We start from the raw sequence: 19399 nt of genomic DNA, 5'->3' as shown, positions 1-19399 counted from the left end.
ATATTGAAGAAGTGTCGACGAATAAGGTAAGGAATAATGAGTAGTGGTTAGGGACTCTGGTTTGTGAAAAAGGTAGTTGGAAACCAAGAATCGTACTGTAAGAGTTATGAAATGTATGTAAATGCGTGAATGTATTACAATGCCGACGAAAATTTTTTGGACACTGTTATATCAATAGGATTTTGTTTTTACTGATGTGTAACGCAAATTCTTGAACTGTGAATTTTTTTTATATGAGACTGCAACTGTAGCGGAAACTGGTGTCGTAAATATTTCGACAAGACAGTTAAGTGTCCACCTGCACGTAATGCGTCGTGGGCACCCAGCTGCGCGACAGCCACCTGACAAAAGAAAGCCATTAGGTGAAAAAAAAGAGGCCATTATCCTCGCTATTGACATTCCTTTGTAGAAAGCATCGCAAAAACGACACGCTCATTTCTTGGAAATATACTTTCTTACATCTGCACACCTGATAATGACAAGCGTCTTTCTGCAAGAGTTGAGAGAATTTGCACTAACTTATGAAATGTCACATGACTATTGAACGATATTTTTATGCTTTGCCTTTCATAGTTGCTTATTTCATTTGATATCTGGTTTCCAGCTCTGTTGCAGCATTGGTTTTATAAAATAAAATTAAATGCTTTTGCTAATGTGAACACTTTCTGTCAACAGATCTATTAAATAATCATTTTATGATCCACGTTCTTCGAAAAAGGAGCACTTGGAAAGGAAAGAACAATAAGAAGGGATTAATAACAGTTACTGCATACTTAATTTTCTTTTCAACTACTTGGTAATATCTTTTGAAAGAATTAGTTTTGTGGTGCACCATTTTAATGATATAGATATTAATATGTGAATAGACATTTCCATTTTATGCATTGTTGTCTTTACTGTAATATTTTTTCTGGTTCAGCTTTGTCATGTTTAGGTATAAGTTATTGCATTTGCTGCCGCTGTGTGCCAGGCATAGTGCTACTGAATTTCACTTTGCATTACTCTGTTAAGCCAGTTTTACTACGGATTTATTTTTCTTGTTTGTTGCACAGTGCCTTATATTAGTTATAATATTGCAACTGCTTTGCCAATTTCCATTTTTTTGTCATTGTTGTTTGTGTTAATTGTTTTTTGTTGCTGCATTTCGTCGTCCCTTAGTTTAGCATCTGAGTTCAGTAGGTTTAAGTTAGCTTAAGAGGGGGTTGTACTATATAAGAAACTAACTATGATGAATTGGAAGAAAAGCATTGAGAAGCTATAAGAAAATGGTTTGGCTAAAAAAGTAGTGTACAGTGGAGAAAAACTATTTTTGAAAGAGGATGTGAACAGAATACAGAAAGCATGCTTGGATAGGATTTTTTTTTGGCTGGAGCAAATGTTGAAATAAGATGGACGATCTATGGAATGAAGTTTTGGGTTGGGGTGCAGTACCAAATGTTACACTGAAAAAAAAACCCTGTCGTTTCCTTTTGTGTTATCCCACTGTGTGTTTGTGTACCCTTGTGTATTTGTTTTCTTCCTGTCTCTGTGTACAGTTTCATAGAATTTTTTCTCTTCTAATACTAAGCTACATTCACTATGATGAGGAATACTGTTATCCTCAAATATAATTTGCATTAATAATATGTTATTTACTTCGTAAAGATGTTTTGCCATTATTTGTTCTGATTTGTTTTAATGCTCATGTGTGAAGTTGACGTTTCAATAATTATTCTGATCTTTTATGTATTTACTTATGTCATAATTCCTGTAACACTGATGTGTATGTCTATTTCCATTCTTTTGTAAAGTCTGTATTACTACAAATGTTATCTGTATTATTATGTTTTCATGATGTTCTGTATCTGTAATTGCATTCTCATGTTATAAAATTGTAATTGACACCAGTTTATCAAATTAAGTTACTTTTAAGTTACATTTCACTGCACACGATTCTGTTGGGCATTGTACAAGGGTCAGTCAAAAAGTAATGCCTCCTATTTTTTTTCTACGTTTAATTGTCAGGAAATTTAAATGCAATTACATAGGTTGAAAACCACAACATTGAGGATCATTTTGTCATTTTTCAATGTAATCTCCACCCATCTCTACAGTTTTGGTCCATCTTTGAACAAGGGCATGTATCCCAGCACGGTAAAAATCACAGCTCTGCTTCCTAAGCCATTGACGCACGGATGTTTTGACGGCCTCCTCATCTTCAAAATGAATCCCACGATGAGCTTCTTTTAGTGGCCCGAACAGATGGAAGTCTGATGGTGCCAGGTCAGGGCTGTATGGGGGATGAGGCAAAACTTCCCATCCAATTTTGACAATCTCGTCAGAGGTGTGACGACTGGTGTGTGGTCTTGCATTGTCACGCAAAAGAAGAACATCTGCCATTGATTTTGTCGGGCGAACTCGCTGAAGACGTGCTTTAAGTTTTTTGAGGGTAGTGACGTATTGAACAGAATGTATTGTGCATCCCTGCTCCAAAAAATCAACCAGAATCACACCCTCTGTATCCCAGAAAACTGTTGCCATAAATTTCCCTGCCGATCGCACAGTTTTGAATTTTTTCTTCCTCGGCGAGCTTGTGTGACGCCACTCCATTGACTGCCTCTTTGATTCAGGTTCAAAAAAATGCACCCATGTTTCGTCCCCGGTCACAATTTTTTTCAGAAACTCATCTCCCTCCAAACGGAAGCGCTGCAAGTGTTGGGAGGCTATTGTTTTCCTTGCCTCTTTATTCTGATCGGTTAACATTCTTGGAACCCACCGTGCACAAACTTTTGAGTACCCCAATTGTTTAATAATCGTGATCACACTGCCTTTACTAAGAGAAATAATGCGACACACTTCATCTGCAGTCACCCGACGGTCACCACGAATGATGTCATCAACTTGCTGAATGTTGTGTGGAGTCACTGCACTCACCGGCCTGCCGCTCCGCTTTTCGTCAGTCAACGGTGTTTGCCCTTCAGCTTCCTTACAACGACGAACCCATCGTCTAACAGTGCTGACATCCACTGTCACAACACCATACACCTTCTTCAGTCTTTCATGAATGCGTATGGGCGTTTCACCTTCTGCATTCAAGAATTCAATCACACAACGCTGTCTCAAACGAACATCGATGTCGGCCATCTTACAAACTTCTGCTGTGCTGCCACCTGTTGACACAGAAAGTTACTACTGCAGTGGATTGCAGAAGAAGGTTTGAGGAATGGCGCCAAATTCAAATTTTTCACTTAACTTAATTTTTTTAAGTAGAAAAAAAATGGGAGGCATTACTTTTTTACCGTCCCTCGTATATGGACAATATGTGAGAAGTAGGGACTGATAGTGTTTGAACATGTGTTAATAATTCAGCAAGGGACTGGATAACAACATTGCTGGTTCTAATGATATTTTTTAAAAAAATTGTGAGTTCACAAGTGTTAGTTCATGGCCTTGCCATATTGTCTGCAAGACTCTTCGATGGTGATTATGCATCTAACAGTCGCAATAGATGGCTGCTGGCCATATCTGCAAGAACTATGATGGCTCTGCATCTTTGATGGCCCACCAATACCATTATTTCTACAAAGACTGATGTGGGTCTGCACCTTCGATGACCCACCAATACCATTATTTCTACATGGACTGCAGTGGGTCTATACCTCTGGTGGCCTACCGATACTCTAATTTCTACCAGGACTACAGTGGGTCTGCTCTGTGATGATCTACCTACCAATAGTCTTCAACTTCGACTGACTCTGCTGTGGGTTTGCTCTGTTGTGGCCCATTACCAGTCTGCGTGTCAAGAGTCAGCACTGTCTTTCCGTTGGAAGGACAACACTACTTCTTCAAGACTGCTTAGAAATCCACTACTTCCAAGTACTATTTCTTTTATTGGTTAGACTTTGAGAAAAAGACTGCAATGTTACTGTGATGAACGATCAGGACTTACTTTATGGGACTATGAGAAAATTTTAACTTTTGACCAACATTGTATCAATAAGTGTGTGCATTTGATATCTTTGTTATTGTAATTATGAAAAATTTTATCAAATCATTATTGATTGGCCACTGCCCAAAAAATTTGTGAAATTTTTTGTGGGGAACATGGGGGCTATGTAAGTAGGCTGTTTAGGTTCTTATATTGGTAACGCTACTGCCACGTAGCGCTCTGTATGAAAATCACTGGCTGTGCTGTGTGCAGTTAGTGGCTGGTTGGCATTGTTGTAATACTCGCAATTGTAGTGTTGGGCAGCTGGATGTTAACAGCACGTAGCGTTGCGCAGTTGGAGGTGAGCCACCAGCAGTGGTGGATGCGGGGAGACAGATGGCGGAGTTTTGAAATTTGTAAGACTGGATGTTATGAACTGCTATATATATTATGAATTTTGAACACTATTGAGATAAATACATTGTTTGTTCTCTATCAAAATCTTTCATTTGCTAACTATACCAACCAGTAGTTTGAATCTTTTATTTAGCTGGCAGTAGTGGCGCTCTCTGTATTGCCGTAGTTCGTGTAACAAAGATTTTTGTGAGGTAAGTGATTTGTGAAAGGTATAGGTTGATTTAGTCAGGGCCATTCTCTTGTAGGGACTACAGAAAGTCAGACTGCGTTGCGCTAAAAATATTGTGTGACAGTTTAAGCACAGTAATTCATTAATTGTTCTAAGAGGACGTTTCATTACTTTAAACCAAACCAAAACTGCATGAATTTAGGTAACACAAAAACTTAATCTGATGCAACACTATTGATCTGATTTGGCCTTAGTAATAATACAAAGCTTGACCACTTTGAAAATAATGGTTGCTGTGCTTTATGAATGCTATCCCTGAAATAATAAAATTTCTTACCTTTATCTGCACAACTGTAACGGTCTCTGCACTGCTCTCTGCTATTACTCTAAATTGTATAGTTAGCAAACAGTTATTGTGCAAGACTGTTGCTTAGCATACATTTTGATTAAATCGAATATGACTGAGACAATAACTTCTTGAGAAAAATAGTCAATGTAAATAAAATGGATCTGGGAACTAGTATTGACTTGGGGTAAATGACAATATGGTACTAATTTTAAAACTTGTATTTTGACCCTTTAAAAATTAATGATGCTCACAATTAATATGGGCAATAAATAGGTTATACATCAACAATTACTTTTGCAAAATTATTGTACGTGAGTTCTATACATTGTCTCAATAATCACTTACGAATATGCGCATTGCATTAGTAACAAAACTACTTCCTTTACCTTAATTATTAAAACTTCTATTGAGATTCCTTTTACAGTTAGAAAACTTCATAGTATCTTGCAAATAAAAGAATCATTACTGCCTGTAGCGAGTAAGTATATATCCAGCATACACACAATACAATATTTCCTTACAAAACTTGAATTAATTTACCCTGTGTATACACCTTTCAGTGAACTGTTTGTATTGGTGTTACTTTCTCTATTCGTTCGCCTAATACTTTCACTGTGGTCCGATCACACTAGGCCTCAGTCATATTCAATACACTGTAAATACATTTCCCTTGCTCTGTTCATACCATAGATCTGGTGATATACAACACACTCCTGGCATCACATCCTGTTTAGCAATAAACATTTCTTTTTCTTTATTGGGATTCGACCCGGTTTCCACACTTATCTTTAAGATATTTTTCTTCCCTATTACCTATTCTCGTGTAACTTAATGGTGTCATGCCTTGAAGGCAACCCATCACTTTTCATCTCATGACTTGTCTGTGATTTGCATATTTTACTTTGTCCTTCGTTAAGCTGTGATGTAGACTGTCTCATCTTTGTGTCATGGGGGGCTTACCCCTTATTAGAAGATCCTCTTTGCATGCACTGTTTCCGTTCATTTCCAGTTTCTCAAAACATGCCTTCTTTCATTACGTATCGCTTTTTCAAATCGTCTATAAATTCGTTATTGATTAATCATCGTTGCTACCCGACTCATATGTTTTCTAAAAGCATGCAGTGTTGTTTCAGTCTCTGGCACTGTCAGGAGCGGAATATTTCTAACCTGTTTTCAGATAGCCTTTTCATCATAATTAATCACTCCCTGTCAGTTCCTCAGGATCTCTCTTCTTCCTCTAGATGCCGCTTCCTATTAGACCATCATATGGAATATCCGATCCTCTGCCTACGATATTTAACACGTGCTTTGACTGGAACCCTTCTGTTACTAGTAATTAGATGTGACTCCCAATGTATCTTAAGTACCTTGAGTTATACCCTTTAATCTATGGACATCTTTCATGCTAATTACTGCTTGTTTCGTGGCCTTCTCTTCCTTTATGAGACTTATGTCTGACCCAGTATCTATTAACAATATGAAGTTATAATTTCGTTCTTTGCTTCGCAGTCTATGATTATAACGTTTGGTGAGTTCGTCGTGGCAACACGAGACTGCTTCATGGACCACATTCTTAGTTTCGTGTGTTACTTGTGGATACGGTCCTTAATTTCTCATTGCATTGGTGTGTATTGTGTCCATACTGACTGCACCTGTAACGTCTAGGATTTTTTACAATCCAGTGCTAGACGCATGTGTCCTTGGCACTTGTAGCAAATGATTACTATTTTAAATTCGGCATCTGAGTATCTTTCACATTCCAGCTACTCGAAGATAAACACATGTCGATTTTTAGTTTTGAGATATAGTGTCACAACAACAGCCTGAGTAACAAAATTCGCCGTAATTCCCCATTGGACCTATGACTAAATTGTTTCTAACACTGTAATACTGGTGATAAATAGCTCTGCCCCCCCAAGAGCTTGTAATCTTGTCTGTATTCCCGCCCAGGTTGGATTTCCCACGACTGTTCTTAATGCGATGTTCCACTGGATCCGAAAGATACCGAGGACATAGGTGAATAAACGTCGAGGTACTGCAGGTAGCACTCACAATCATTATCATTCATATGGAATCTGCTATTTCACACATCACTGTGGAGGAAGCAACGTTTGATGGCGTCCTTAAAGGTTTCTCACGACCGTCATAGTTATGGGCACAACTGTCTCAGACGCGAAGCCCTTTTTTCAAAACAGGAAGATGCGACCTTCATGCGGGTTCTGACACTGTTACGTTAATCTTTGAAATTTAAAAAAGATGAAGTGTTACCCTAACGGAAAAAACGTATCTGAACATAAAATTGCAGAGTGGCCTTTGACATCCCAAAAGATTGACAATAATAAAATGTTGAAACTGCAATGACAGTAAGTATTTTTAACGGCCTTTTGCGGAATGACTCCTTTCAATAATTAACCAAGGCTAAGGGCACTGTCCTCAACCACATTAACAGTTGTGACGTTTACTTTCAAAAACTCGGTATTCGACAACACTTTCCTATGACTGGTTTTTTTGTGGGAACTACACCAACCGAGCAACTTCAGAATTATCGGTCGAAAAATTTCTACACGAGATTACCTTATGAAATGTAATGTGTCTTGGGTCCCCCGTCGGGTAGATCGGTCGCCCGGGGCAAGTCTTTTGAGTTGACGATACTTCGGCGACTTGCGTGTCAATGGGGATGATACGATGATGATGAAGGCTACACAACATCAACTCCCTGAGCGGAGAAAATCTCTAGCCCAGCACGGAATCGAACCCGGGCCTCGTTACATGGTTACATGGCATTCCGTCGCACTGATTATTCAGGTATCAAGGACAGATTACCTTACGAATTCGTGGTCTTTGTAAAAAGCCACACAGAATTTGTATTGATGTTGGACAACTTTAATGAGCGTAGTAACGAAGTAGGACTTATTGATCGGCGAAATTAAGCCCGATACCATGGTTTGTAACCTCGCAGAAGACAAATCAGCTAACAATGTTATAAACTACCCCTCTTCAAAGCAGATAATTTCTTTCCAAAATAATTCTTTGCACGCAACCAATGTGGCTTACTCCACATCACTCTGGAAAAGCATTGTCCCCCTAGAGCTTAGTCATCTCTTTGAAATCGCCTACGTAAGAAATGTATACGGAAAATGTTGAAAGGAAGAGTTTTAGAAAGGAAGGGCTTCCACGATTGGCCTGGACATTTCGAATAAGTCGAGTTTGGTCATGAGAATGGACCGTAGAGGATGATCATGGTTGTGATTGGCACGTGAGGCAAGTTACGAATCACACGCGTGCTTGAAAGTAATGGACCACGCCTCTTTCGTAGAGGGGTTTCTCAATACTTTCAAATACAAAATCAAACTGAAAATAGGGCGACACTTGGAGACTGAGCTTAACGGGTGGTGGCGACGGGGAGGGGGTGTGTGTCTAGATTCAGTACTGCTGCGATGCTGCGTCGCCCGTTTCTATGCAAGGTCCTACTGGAGGTGATATTCCACTGCCTTCCTCCGATCTGTTATGAAGTGTCGGGTTGAAATGTGGCTACACTGACTCACAGCGCCAGAGATTGCGCCAAAGAGTATTATTCAGCCGCCTCCTCTGGCAGTTGCAGCTGAGAAGTGGCTGAGGGCAGTAGTAGTTCTGAGGTAGGCGTGATCTGTGCTTGTTGAGACGTCGATAGAGTACTAGTTGTTCTGTTGGGCAAGACACCATATGTTATTCGATTGGGGATGTTGTAATGATCAAAGTGTATTTTTCGTCAATATATATGAAGGTAAAGAATTTTTTTTATTTTAGACGTCCTAAATAACAATGCCTCTTGGTCACAGGTTCAATCAACAAAGCATCTGGCTTGTGTTCATGTATTAGACTGTAATTATGGTTTCTATGTGCAATTATAGTATTTCTGGTTTTTTTAAATTACTTCATTGTAAATGTCGTTTAAAGCATCTTGTCGTATTGAGGAAGAACCGTGCCAGATGTGTACGTTGAATCACACTTCCACACACAGAACAGTTACACTTGTGCTTTGTTGTTTCGTAGCTCTTATAGTTGCCGGGGGCTTAATTAATTAATTGTGTTAACGCAAATTTCCTTTCATTCTTTGTTGTTATTCTATGCGGTCAGATTGCGGAGTGATACTAGTCAGGGCCAACCGGTTACGAGACTGCGTAACCGGACAAACAACGACTAAAACTAAAATTATTAGCATTATATTTAATTAAGCCCCCATGCAAAGTGTGCATCTGTGCCAAGAAGATGGCTTATGTGTGCTTGTAGAGTGTAACGGTGGTTTTGTACTGTCAGACCGGGTTTTCCTAATAGCAGGACTTTTCGTCGTGCAAACAGGACGAGGCATTTTGCGTTGGCAGGGACGCAAAACGTAAATAGGGTGCGCCTTTGTGTTTTCCCAGAAAATGAAACCGCAAGTGCATTAACTATTCAGTCCACACATTCTGTCTGGGATGAGCGTTCAAGGAAAGTGCTGTTACTTCAGCCAAAGTGATAATTACTGACAGTACTGATGAACCGCATGGAAGGGAAGAAAAAGAAACTCCTAGGTTTGTTGATAGCTGAACAGATAGCGGACCATAAAGAAGAGGATTGTTTGTTCCAGAGCTAATCGACGCGCAGAAAAACAGTCAGTAATATGTTTTTGAGAGTACGTCAATTAACAGTTTATCTTCCCCGGCACTGAAACGCACTTGTAGCTTTTTAGCACTCTTTGTAGCACTCTTTGTAGCACGCGAACTATGCCTGAGGTGTAGCAATTGCTTCGTTAGTACGCAGCGTTCAACACATTACACTTGTCTAGAACCAGCTGGTCTGTCATCCCGGAAATAAAGGGTTGGCGGTCTGTGCACTGCCCTCTGCCGGAAAACACCTCCACTATCTCTGACGGTGGTTGGTTGGTTGATTTGGGGGAAGGAACCATGAGGCGAGATCATCGGTCCCATCGGATTAGGGACGGATGGGGAAGAAATTCGGCCGTGACCTTTGAGAGGAAACATCCCGGCATTTGATGAAGTGATTTAGAGAAATGACGGTAAACCTAAATCAGGATGGCCGGACTCGGGTGTGAACCGTCATTTTCCCGAACGCGAGTCCAGTGTGCTGACCACTGCGCCACCTCTCCCGGTTTCTGTCACTGTCGGGTGCATTACTTACACCATGCGATCAAAAGTATCCGGTCATCACCAAAAACATACGTTTTTCATATTAGGTGCATTTGGCTGTCACCTACTGCCAGGTACTCCATATCAGCGACCTCAGTAATAATCAGACATCGCGAGAAAACAGAATGGGGCGCTCCGCGGAACTCACGGACTTATAACGTGGTCCGATGATTGGGTGTCACTTGTGTGATAAATCTGTAAGCGAGATTTCCACACTCCTAAACATCCCTAGGTCCTCTGTTTCCGATGTGATAGTGAAATGGAAACGTGAAGGGACACGTAGAGCACAAAAGCGTACAGGTCGATCTCGTCTGTTGACTGACAGAGGCCACCGACAATTGAAGATGGCGTAATGTATAATAGGCAGGCAATTATCTAGACCTTCACACAGGAATTCCAAACTGCATCAGGATGCACTGCAAGTGCTATGACAATTAGGTGGGAGGTGAGAAAACTTGGATTTCATGTTCGAGCGGCTGCTCATAAGCCACACATCACGCCGGTAAATGCCAAACGACGCCTCACTTGGTGTAAGGAGCGTAAACATTGGACGACTGAACAGTGGTAAAACGTTGTGTGGGGCGACGAATCGCGGTACACAATTTGGCGATCCGATTGCAGGTGTGGGTATGGCGAATCCCCGCTGAACGTCATCTGCCAGCGTGTGTAGTGCCAGCAGTAAAATTCGGAGGTGGTGGTTTTATGGTGTGGTCGTTTTTTTCATGGAGAGGGCTTGCACCCCTCGTTGTTTTGCGTGGCACTATCACAGCACAGGCCTACAATGATGTTTTAAGCACCTTCTTGCTCCCACTGTTGAAGAGCAATTCGGGAATGTCGACTGCATCTTTCAAAACGATCGAGCAGCTGTTCATGATGCACGGCCTGTGGTGGAGTGGTTACACGACAATAACATCGCTGTAATGGTCTGGCCTGCACAGAGTCCTGACCTAAGTCCTATAGAACACCTTTGGGATGTTTTGGAATGCCGATTTCGTGCCTTGCCTCACCGACCGACGTCGATACCTCTCCTCAGTGCAGCACTTCGTGAAGAATGGGCTGCCTTTCCCCAAGAAACCGTCCAGCACCTGACAGAACGTATGCTTGTGAGAGTGGAAGCTGTTACCGAGGCATATTGAATTCCAGCATTACCGATGGAGGACGCCACGAACTTGTAAGTCATTTTCATCCAGTGTACTATGTAGCACAGAATTCCTGCTGCTAGGAAACTCGGCTTTATGAATGAAGGAAGAGAGCGGATGAAACCCGGTGTTCGAACATAGCCAACTCCCCTCGAATAGCATCAACAGGACCGCCGAGCTTAACGTCCCCACAAACCATCATCAATAGTGGCATTTGCTCTATCTTCATAAGACGCTGCGGAGAAGTTTGAAATTTAGTCGAGGACATTGGTATAAGGCGTGTTTTTTTTAAGTAAGTAACGTTTTGAAATTAAAAGAAGACATGCTAAGATATCTCAATAATTTTATTTTTACATGAAAGCCTGTACCTTAATCTGCGCACTGACACAATTACATTCTGATTCTTCCTTGTTTACAATGTGTACTGAGTGTTTAAGATGCGTATGATAATCGTGAGACACGCCGACTGTGAAGTACGGGTTGTTATAAGATTTCTTAGTGCTAAAGGCCTAAAAGCGATCGATATTCATCATGAGATCTGTGCAGTTTACGGAGAAAACATTATGAGTGATGGAACGGTAAGAAAGTGGGTGAGAGCATTTAAAGATGGCCGCACAAATGTACATGGTGAACAACAGAGTGGGCGTCCTTCGGTCGTTAATGAAAGTTTGGTGCAGCAAATGGACAATAAGGTGAGAGAAAACAGACGATTTACGATTCCTCCTTGCGGGATGACTTTCCTAATGTTTCTCGAAGTGTTTTGTATGGCATTGTGACCGAACACTTGAATTACCGAAAATTGTACGCACGTTGGGTACCGAAAATGTTGACGGATGTGCACAAAACCAAACGTTTAGACAGTGGATTTACTTTCCTTGAGTGGTACCACAACGACGGTCATGATTTCTTAAGCCAAACTGTTACAGGCGATGAAACATGAGTGGCCTACGTCACACCAGAATGAAAGAAACAGTCCATGGAAGTTGAGCAAGGGCATCGTTTTGCTGCAAGACAATGCCCGTCCGCATGAGGCGAATCAGACCAAAGATGTCATCACATTTTTTCCATGAGAAACTCTAGATTATCCTCCGTACAGTCCAGATCTGGCGCGCAGTGACTACCATCTGTTCCTGCACTTGAAGAAACACCTGGGCGGTCAGCGTCTTCAAGACGATGACGAAGTCAAAACAGTGGTGATGCAGTGGTTAACAAGTCAGGCGGCAGACTTCTATGAGGAGGGTATTCAAAAACTGGTACAAGGTTATGACAAGTGCCTCAATAATGACGGAAATTATGTAGAGAAGTAGATTAAGGTTGAGGCTTTCATGTAAAAATAAAATTATTGAGTTATGTTAGCACGTCTTTTTTTAAATTTCAAAACGGTTCTTACTTAAAAAACATGCCTCGTACAAAGACATGATCTGGGAGGAAATACATGATGTAGGACTCAACGCCGCCACCTCTCCTCCCCTTGCCAGCCAAATGCTAGCAGTGAAACTTTCATCCACACAGGATTCTAGCCGGCTTACCTCCGACTATTGCTCCACCACCGGAGGTGCGTTAGCGACGTCGGCTACGGAGACGGGTTCACATCTAAAATAATAAATATGAAATAAATTCCAGTGTTTTTTTTTTAAAAAAACAAGTCTATTTTGTCTTCCTGTTTCAATGAAGTTCTCATGCTGGTCAACCGGTTAGAGCGCTAGTTACCGGCTCTGGAAGTCCCAGTTCAATCCCAGAAAGAGGTGGGGGATCTCTAATCCTTCCATTACGGCTCTATGTCCAATCAACCTGCTGTCAAAATCAGAACAGGGGATCTTTCCCGTGGTTTAGAGGCGGGAAGGGTGAGGGAGCTGCCCCTCTTACCACTCCCAGTTCTGTGGCGAACAGAAAGGCTGTACTCTTCATGCAGCCAGGCCAATAATCCGGTCCGGTCACGATCTTGAACCACATGAAACTGCGACACATGGAAAAAAAGTAGGTAAACTGCTTGTTATTTCAAAAGTAATCGCCATAACTGTTAGTAAACTGATGAGCCAAAATACACTAATGGCCATTAAAATTGCTACAACACGAAGATCACGTGCTACAGACGCGAAATTTAACCGACAGGAAGAAATTGCTGTGATATTCAAATGATTAGCTTTCCAGAGCATTCACACAAGGTTGGCGCCGGTGGCGACACCTACAACGTGCTAACATGAGGAAAGTTTCCAACCGATTTCTCATACTCAAACAGTAGTTGGCGGGCGTTGCCTGGTGAAACGTGGCTGTGATGCCTCGTGTAAGGAGGAGAAATGCGTACCATCACGTTTCCGACTTTGATAAAGGTCCGATTGTAGCATATGGCGATTGCGGTTTATCGTATCGAGACATTGCTGCTCACTTTGGTCGACATCCAATGACTGTTAGCAGAATATTGAATCGCTGGGTTCAGGAGGGCAATACGGAACACCATGCTGGATCCCAACGGCCTCGTATCATTAGCAGTCGAGATGGCAGGCTTCTTATCCGCATGGCTGTAACGGATCGTGCAGCCACGTCTCGATCCCTGAGTCAACAGATGCGGACGTTTGCAAGACAACAACCATCTGCACGAATAGTTCGACTACGTCTGCAGCAGCATGGACTATCAACTCGTAGACCATGGCTGCGGTTACTCTTGACGCTGCATCACAGACAGGGGCGCCTGCGATGGTGTACTCAACGACGAACCCGGGTGCACGAATGGCAAAACGCCAATTTTTCGGATGAATCCAGGTTCTGTTTACAGCATCATGATGGTCGCATCCGCGTTTGGCGACATCGCGATGAACGCACATTGGAAGCGTGTATTCGTCATCGCCATACTGACGTATCCCCCGGCGTGAAGGTAAGGGGTGCCATTGGTTACACGTTTCGGACACCTCTTGTTCGCAGTGACAGCACTTCGAACAGTGGACGTTACATTTCAGATGTGTTACGGGTCATGGCACTACCCATTATTCTATCACTGCGAAACCCTACATTTCAGCAGGATAATGCACGACGGCATGTTGCAGGTCCTGTACGGGCCTTTCTGGATACAGATACATTCTCCAGGCGTCTCACGAATTGCAAACGTCTCGTCAATGGTGGCCGAGCAACTGGCTCGTCACAATACGCCAGTCACTACTCTTGAGTAACTGTGGTATCGTGTTGAAGCTGCATAGGCAGTTGTACCTCTACACGCCATCCAAGCTCTGTTTGACTCAATACCCAGGCTTATCAAGGCCGTTATTACGTCCAGAGGTGATTGTTCTGGGTGCTGATTTCTCAGGATCTATGCACCCAAATTGCGTGAAAATGTAATCACATGTCTCTTGCAGTATAATATATTTATCCAATAAATACCCGTTTATCATATGAATTTCTTCTTGGTGTAGCATTTTTAAAGGCCAGTAGTGTATTATGACCACTGCCCACCGCGAGGTTAAATATTTGCCTCCTGGTGGTGTTGTGGGCACGTAACGCAGTAAGGAAAGCGTGTAAGGGGAAGAGAGACGAATGGGCAGTTACAGCCAAGATGTTGTTGTTGTTGTGGTCTTCAGTCCTGAGACTGGTTTGACGCAGCCCTCCATGCTGCTCTATCCTGTGCAAGCTTCTTCATCTCCCAGTACCTCCGGCTGCAAATTTCGGAAATCCAGTGATATAAGCGGTTTTCACAAAGGGTACGTCGTTGTGGGGCTGTGGGTGGAAACGAGGATCTCTGAAGGAAAAGAGGATCTCTGAAGGAAACGAGGATCTCTGAAACGACAAAGCTGATCATTTGTTGGAATACTACCGTCGTGGGCACCTAAGTAAAGTAGTTGAAGTATGGTGAAATTACGAGTAGGCCTTATGGTATCGAACGACCACAAAACGTAGATGTCGCAGGCTCTCCCACTGTGGAACCGGGACAGGAAGTGATTTGTGGCAGATCTGACGACAGAGTACAGTGCTGGTGTTTCGGTGCACGCCGTTCAAAAGCCACTGTTGGACATGGAGCTATACATCACACGACCCCTACCTGTTTCTGTGTCGACCCAAAGACATCGTCAGTTATGACTGCAATGGGCACACTACCATTGAGTTTCCATCACGGATCAATAGAAACGCGTCGCCTGTCTATTGAATTGCATTTCTTGTTACACCAGGTCGACGGTTGGGTCCTCGCACGCCGTCATCGAAGCGAATGACTGCACGAAGTATGCACCCAGAGACAGATGAGGGCAGAATTATGCTATGGTGTACATTGAGTTCGTCCTCCACGGGACCTGTGGTGGTAATCGATGGCATAATGACAACAGCGAACTTCGTGGACGTTATTGCGGGCCGCCTGCATCGCTCCATCCTTGAAGTCTCCCCCTACGGTGATGACGTCTTCCGGGATGATAATTTTCCATGCTGCAAGGCCAGAATCGCGCTACAATGGTTTGAGGGGCATTATAGTGAACTCACGTCGATGTCTTAGTCAGCAAACGTACCTGATCTGTACCCACTGAAAAACATATACCCACTGAAGATATACCCACTGAAAAACTTATACTGCGTGCCCGCAAACCGCCGTCCTGTAACTAGCGGGAATTGCTTGACTTGAGCGTAGGCAACACGCTATTAAACAGGTGGTCATAATGTTTTTCCTCATCGGTGTCCATTTATTCCACTGTGAGATAAGATTGGCAATGCCTTCAAGGAAAAATGTTTGCGTTTGCCTGTACATCCACGATTGTACCCAGGCCTTCACCTCTTCGTGCGAAGCAAATCGACAGCCACGAATGTCTTCCTTCAGGTTTCCAAAAATACAGGATTCGCACGAGGACATATCGGGATTTCGGGGAGGAAGCGTAAGGGGTTCACAGCGAAGCTTCTGCAGCGTAGTCAAAGTCATGATGACATTTCCTTTGACTGCTCATTTGCCGCGAGGGATTAGCCGAGCGGTCTCGGGCGCTGCACTCATAGACCGTGCGGCTGGTCCCGGCGGTGGCTCCAGTCCTCCCTCAGGCTTGGGTGTGTGTGTTTGTCCTTAGGATACTTTAGGTTAAGTATTATGTAAGCTTAGGGACTGATGACCTTAGCGCTTAAGTCCCATAAGATTTCACTCATGTTTGAACATTTTTGACTGCTCATTTATACTCTGGAAAAAGGTGTTACAATTAATGCACTGCGGTATGTGGGCACATTACAAAAATTGAAGAGCGTTGTCAAGTCCAAACCCACAAGACTATCGAAGGACGGCATCATTCGGTTGCGGAATACAATCCCGATCTCTCCTCATTCGATTTCCATATTTTTGGAACCCAGATGAAAGACATTCTTGGCCGCCGCTATGCTTCGGAGGAACAGGTGCACGCTCTGGTACAGTAATGGATCGATCCGTAGGCAACCGCAAACATTTTTCCATGAATGCATTAACAGTCTTATCTCACGGAGATATAAATGTGTTAACAGTTTCGGCGACTACTTCTGAAATAATAAGTAGTTTTACTTTTTTCCGTGTGTCTCGTTTTAATTTGATCTTAATTTGACTGTTCTTATACTATGTTGAACTTCTTTTATACTCATTCCGAAATACGAAGTTTAAAATTTAATCAACCAAGAAATGTGCGGATCTGGTACCCTCAGCACGTACGTTTTGTCATTCTGTTGCTACTTTTCGCCATTTTAGTAATTTCTCTGAATGTCAACAATAAATACGACTCGATGTAAAGCAAAACTTCCGCATATCCATAATCAGGGACTGAAAAATAAATTTCTTTGTATGATTTAGTTTTCAGTTGGTGAAGCGGTGCCCAGTAAATCATTAGGCCTACCTGCAACGTTTACTGCTCGCCGAGGTACGCTGATGTATTTATCGGATGCTCCTGCCCTCGGTATCCGCCGAAAGAGTAAGTTATCATCGAAGTCGGCGGTTGGCGCGGGAGATTTAGAGCAGCGTGCCGGCGAATGTAAATTTTATAAGCGCCAGTCGGCCGCTGCTGTTTATTCAGAGCGCGCCGAATAAATTTAAACCGCTGCTAGGGAAAAAGAGTAGTGGACAGCCGGGGCGGGGCGGGGAGGAAGCGAAAAAAGAACGCAGACTTGTGTACTGCAATCGGAGCTCTCCTTTAAATTCAAAAGGGATGGATTTATCAGCGTATCCGCCGCTTGCTGCGTCCTTACGTCGCAGGCTGTTCAAAAAAACGGAACTGTTCCGCGATATTAATTGTTATGCAACCAGTATTCTTGTGTTCATGGGGATAAAAAGAATTCAGTCGTTGTGTAACAGAATTAAATATAGCGCTGTTGTGGCTGTAACGAGTTGGGCGCTTTTTGGCTAGCAGGTGTTCTGTCATTTTTTTATGCGTCGCTGGCGATGGTGCTGGAGCGCTTTTTGGTGACGGTTAAGGCGATCGACTCTGGCCTGTCACTTTCAGTTTCGACTGCAGCTGACGTTTTCCGGCGTCGCCATAAAATATATAACGCACGCCGAATCCTCGAAAATTTTTGAGAAAAAAGGTGCACTCGATATTATCGCCGGCGGCGTGCGAGATATCGGTTGGTCGATACCCCTGCCAGTCAGCTGATAGTCCCGCCCACCGGCGTTGCCCGTGGTGGGGACGGGGGACGCCCGCCAACGCGATCGTTCGCTTGCCGAGCCTGCGAGGGGAAAACGGCCAAACTTAAAAATGCCGCCCGCAGTGAGCCTCCGAATCGATACAGCGGCGTCACGTCACGTGACTGCCTCCAGCCAATGGCGTGCAATGTTTGCCGCTCGGACGCAGTCCCGAGTGGGGAGCGCGAAAAAATGTTTGGCCGGGCGGCGTCGTGGTGGGGAGGAGCGGCGACGCGAGCGCCGCGCGGCGGCGGGCCCGGCAAGCGCGGCCAGTGTCGCGCGCGACGGCAAGAGCGCCGTCAGTGCGAGCTATGCCGTGCGGCAGTGCGGTAGGAGGTCGGTGTAGTAGTGCGGTTCAGTCGACTCGCGCGTCGTAGCCAGTGTGGCCGCCCGGGAGCACGACCGCCGCGCAGCTATGATGACCGACGAGGGCCACCTGTTCCTGACGGAGCTGCCGCCGCAGCTGGTGGTGCACCGAAGCGCGAGGCACCACCTGCAGTTCCACCCGTACTCGGCGGCCGCCTTCCTGCACCAGCCGCACCTCGAGAGCGTGCCGTCCGCCGCGCACCACGCGCTGTCGGCCGAGGTGTCGGCGCACCTGGGCAAGCACTCCAAGGCGGCGCCGCCGTCGTCGTCGTCTTCGTCGTCGCACCACGGCCACCACCACCACCACCACCATCACCACCACCACCAGCAGTCGCAGCAGCAGCAGCACGCGCAGCAGGAGGTGGCGGGCGCGCCGGACGGCAGCCAGACGCACGTGTCGTGCCTGTACCCCGAGATCCTGGCGCTGATCTTCGGCTACCTGGACGTGCGCGACAAGGGCCGCGCGGCGCAGGTGTGCACGTCGTGGCGCGACGCGGCCTACCACAAGTCGGTGTGGCGCGGCGTCGAGGCGAAGCTGCACCTGCGGCGCGCCAACCCGTCGCTGTTCGCCAGCCTGGTGCGCCGCGGCATCCGGCGCGTGCAGGTGCTGTCGCTGCGGCGCAGCCTGCGCGACGTCGTGCAGGGCGTACCCAACATCGAGTCGCTCAACCTGTCCGGCTGCTACAACGTCACCGACATCGGCCTGTCGCACGCGTTCGTGGCCGAGGTGCCGTCGCTGACGCACCTCGACCTCTCGCTGTGCAAGCAGGTGACGGACACCAGCCTGGGCCGCATCGCGCAGTACCTCAAGAACCTCGAGTCGCTGGAGCTGGGCGGCTGCTGCAACGTCACCAACACCGGCCTGCTGCTGATCGCGTGGGGCCTCCGCCGCCTGCGCAGGTTGAACCTGCGCTCGTGCTGGCACATCTCCGACCAGGGCATCTCCTACCTCGCCGGCCTCAACCGCGACAACGCCGACGGCAACCTCGCCCTCGAGTACCTCGGACTGCAGGTAATCACCCACCACCGGACGCCTCCTCTTCGACTCCCCAACTGCAGTTCTCGATGTGCGCTACCGTTATTAGTGACATACCTAACGTCCTTCCGTATCTTGGCAGAAGTTACTTTTTATTGCTCTATAGTCCAGTGCTTGACTTGTGATGGCACGTACCGGTACCTCTGACGAGAAAACACCGTTAAAACAACGTTTTAAGACGTCTAAATTTCGAAAAAACGCCCCCCGGTTGTCCACAGTATGGGAACCTCTTTTTTATAGTTTTAATATTACAAGAAAA

General features: G+C 44.7%; 1 protein-coding gene across 1 annotated transcript in view; it reads left to right on the top strand.

Annotated features, from left to right (window-relative positions):
- The first annotated feature begins 18003 nt into the window (after positions 1-18003).
- The window catches only part of LOC126271864 (F-box/LRR-repeat protein 14), a 73173-nt gene continuing 71777 nt past the window's right edge, over positions 18004-19399 (top strand). The window contains exon 1 of the mRNA XM_049974202.1: positions 18004-19116. Within this exon, the coding sequence (XP_049830159.1) occupies positions 18154-19116 (963 nt within the window). The 5' untranslated portion in view covers positions 18004-18153. The remainder of the gene's footprint in view (positions 19117-19399) is intronic.

Source organism: Schistocerca gregaria, chromosome 5 (genome assembly GCF_023897955.1).
Source record: "Schistocerca gregaria isolate iqSchGreg1 chromosome 5, iqSchGreg1.2, whole genome shotgun sequence".
In the NCBI taxonomy this organism is placed as follows: domain Eukaryota; kingdom Metazoa; phylum Arthropoda; class Insecta; order Orthoptera; family Acrididae; genus Schistocerca; species Schistocerca gregaria.
Note: the sequence above shows the minus strand (reverse complement) of the source record. Positions and strands in the feature narration are given on the sequence as shown.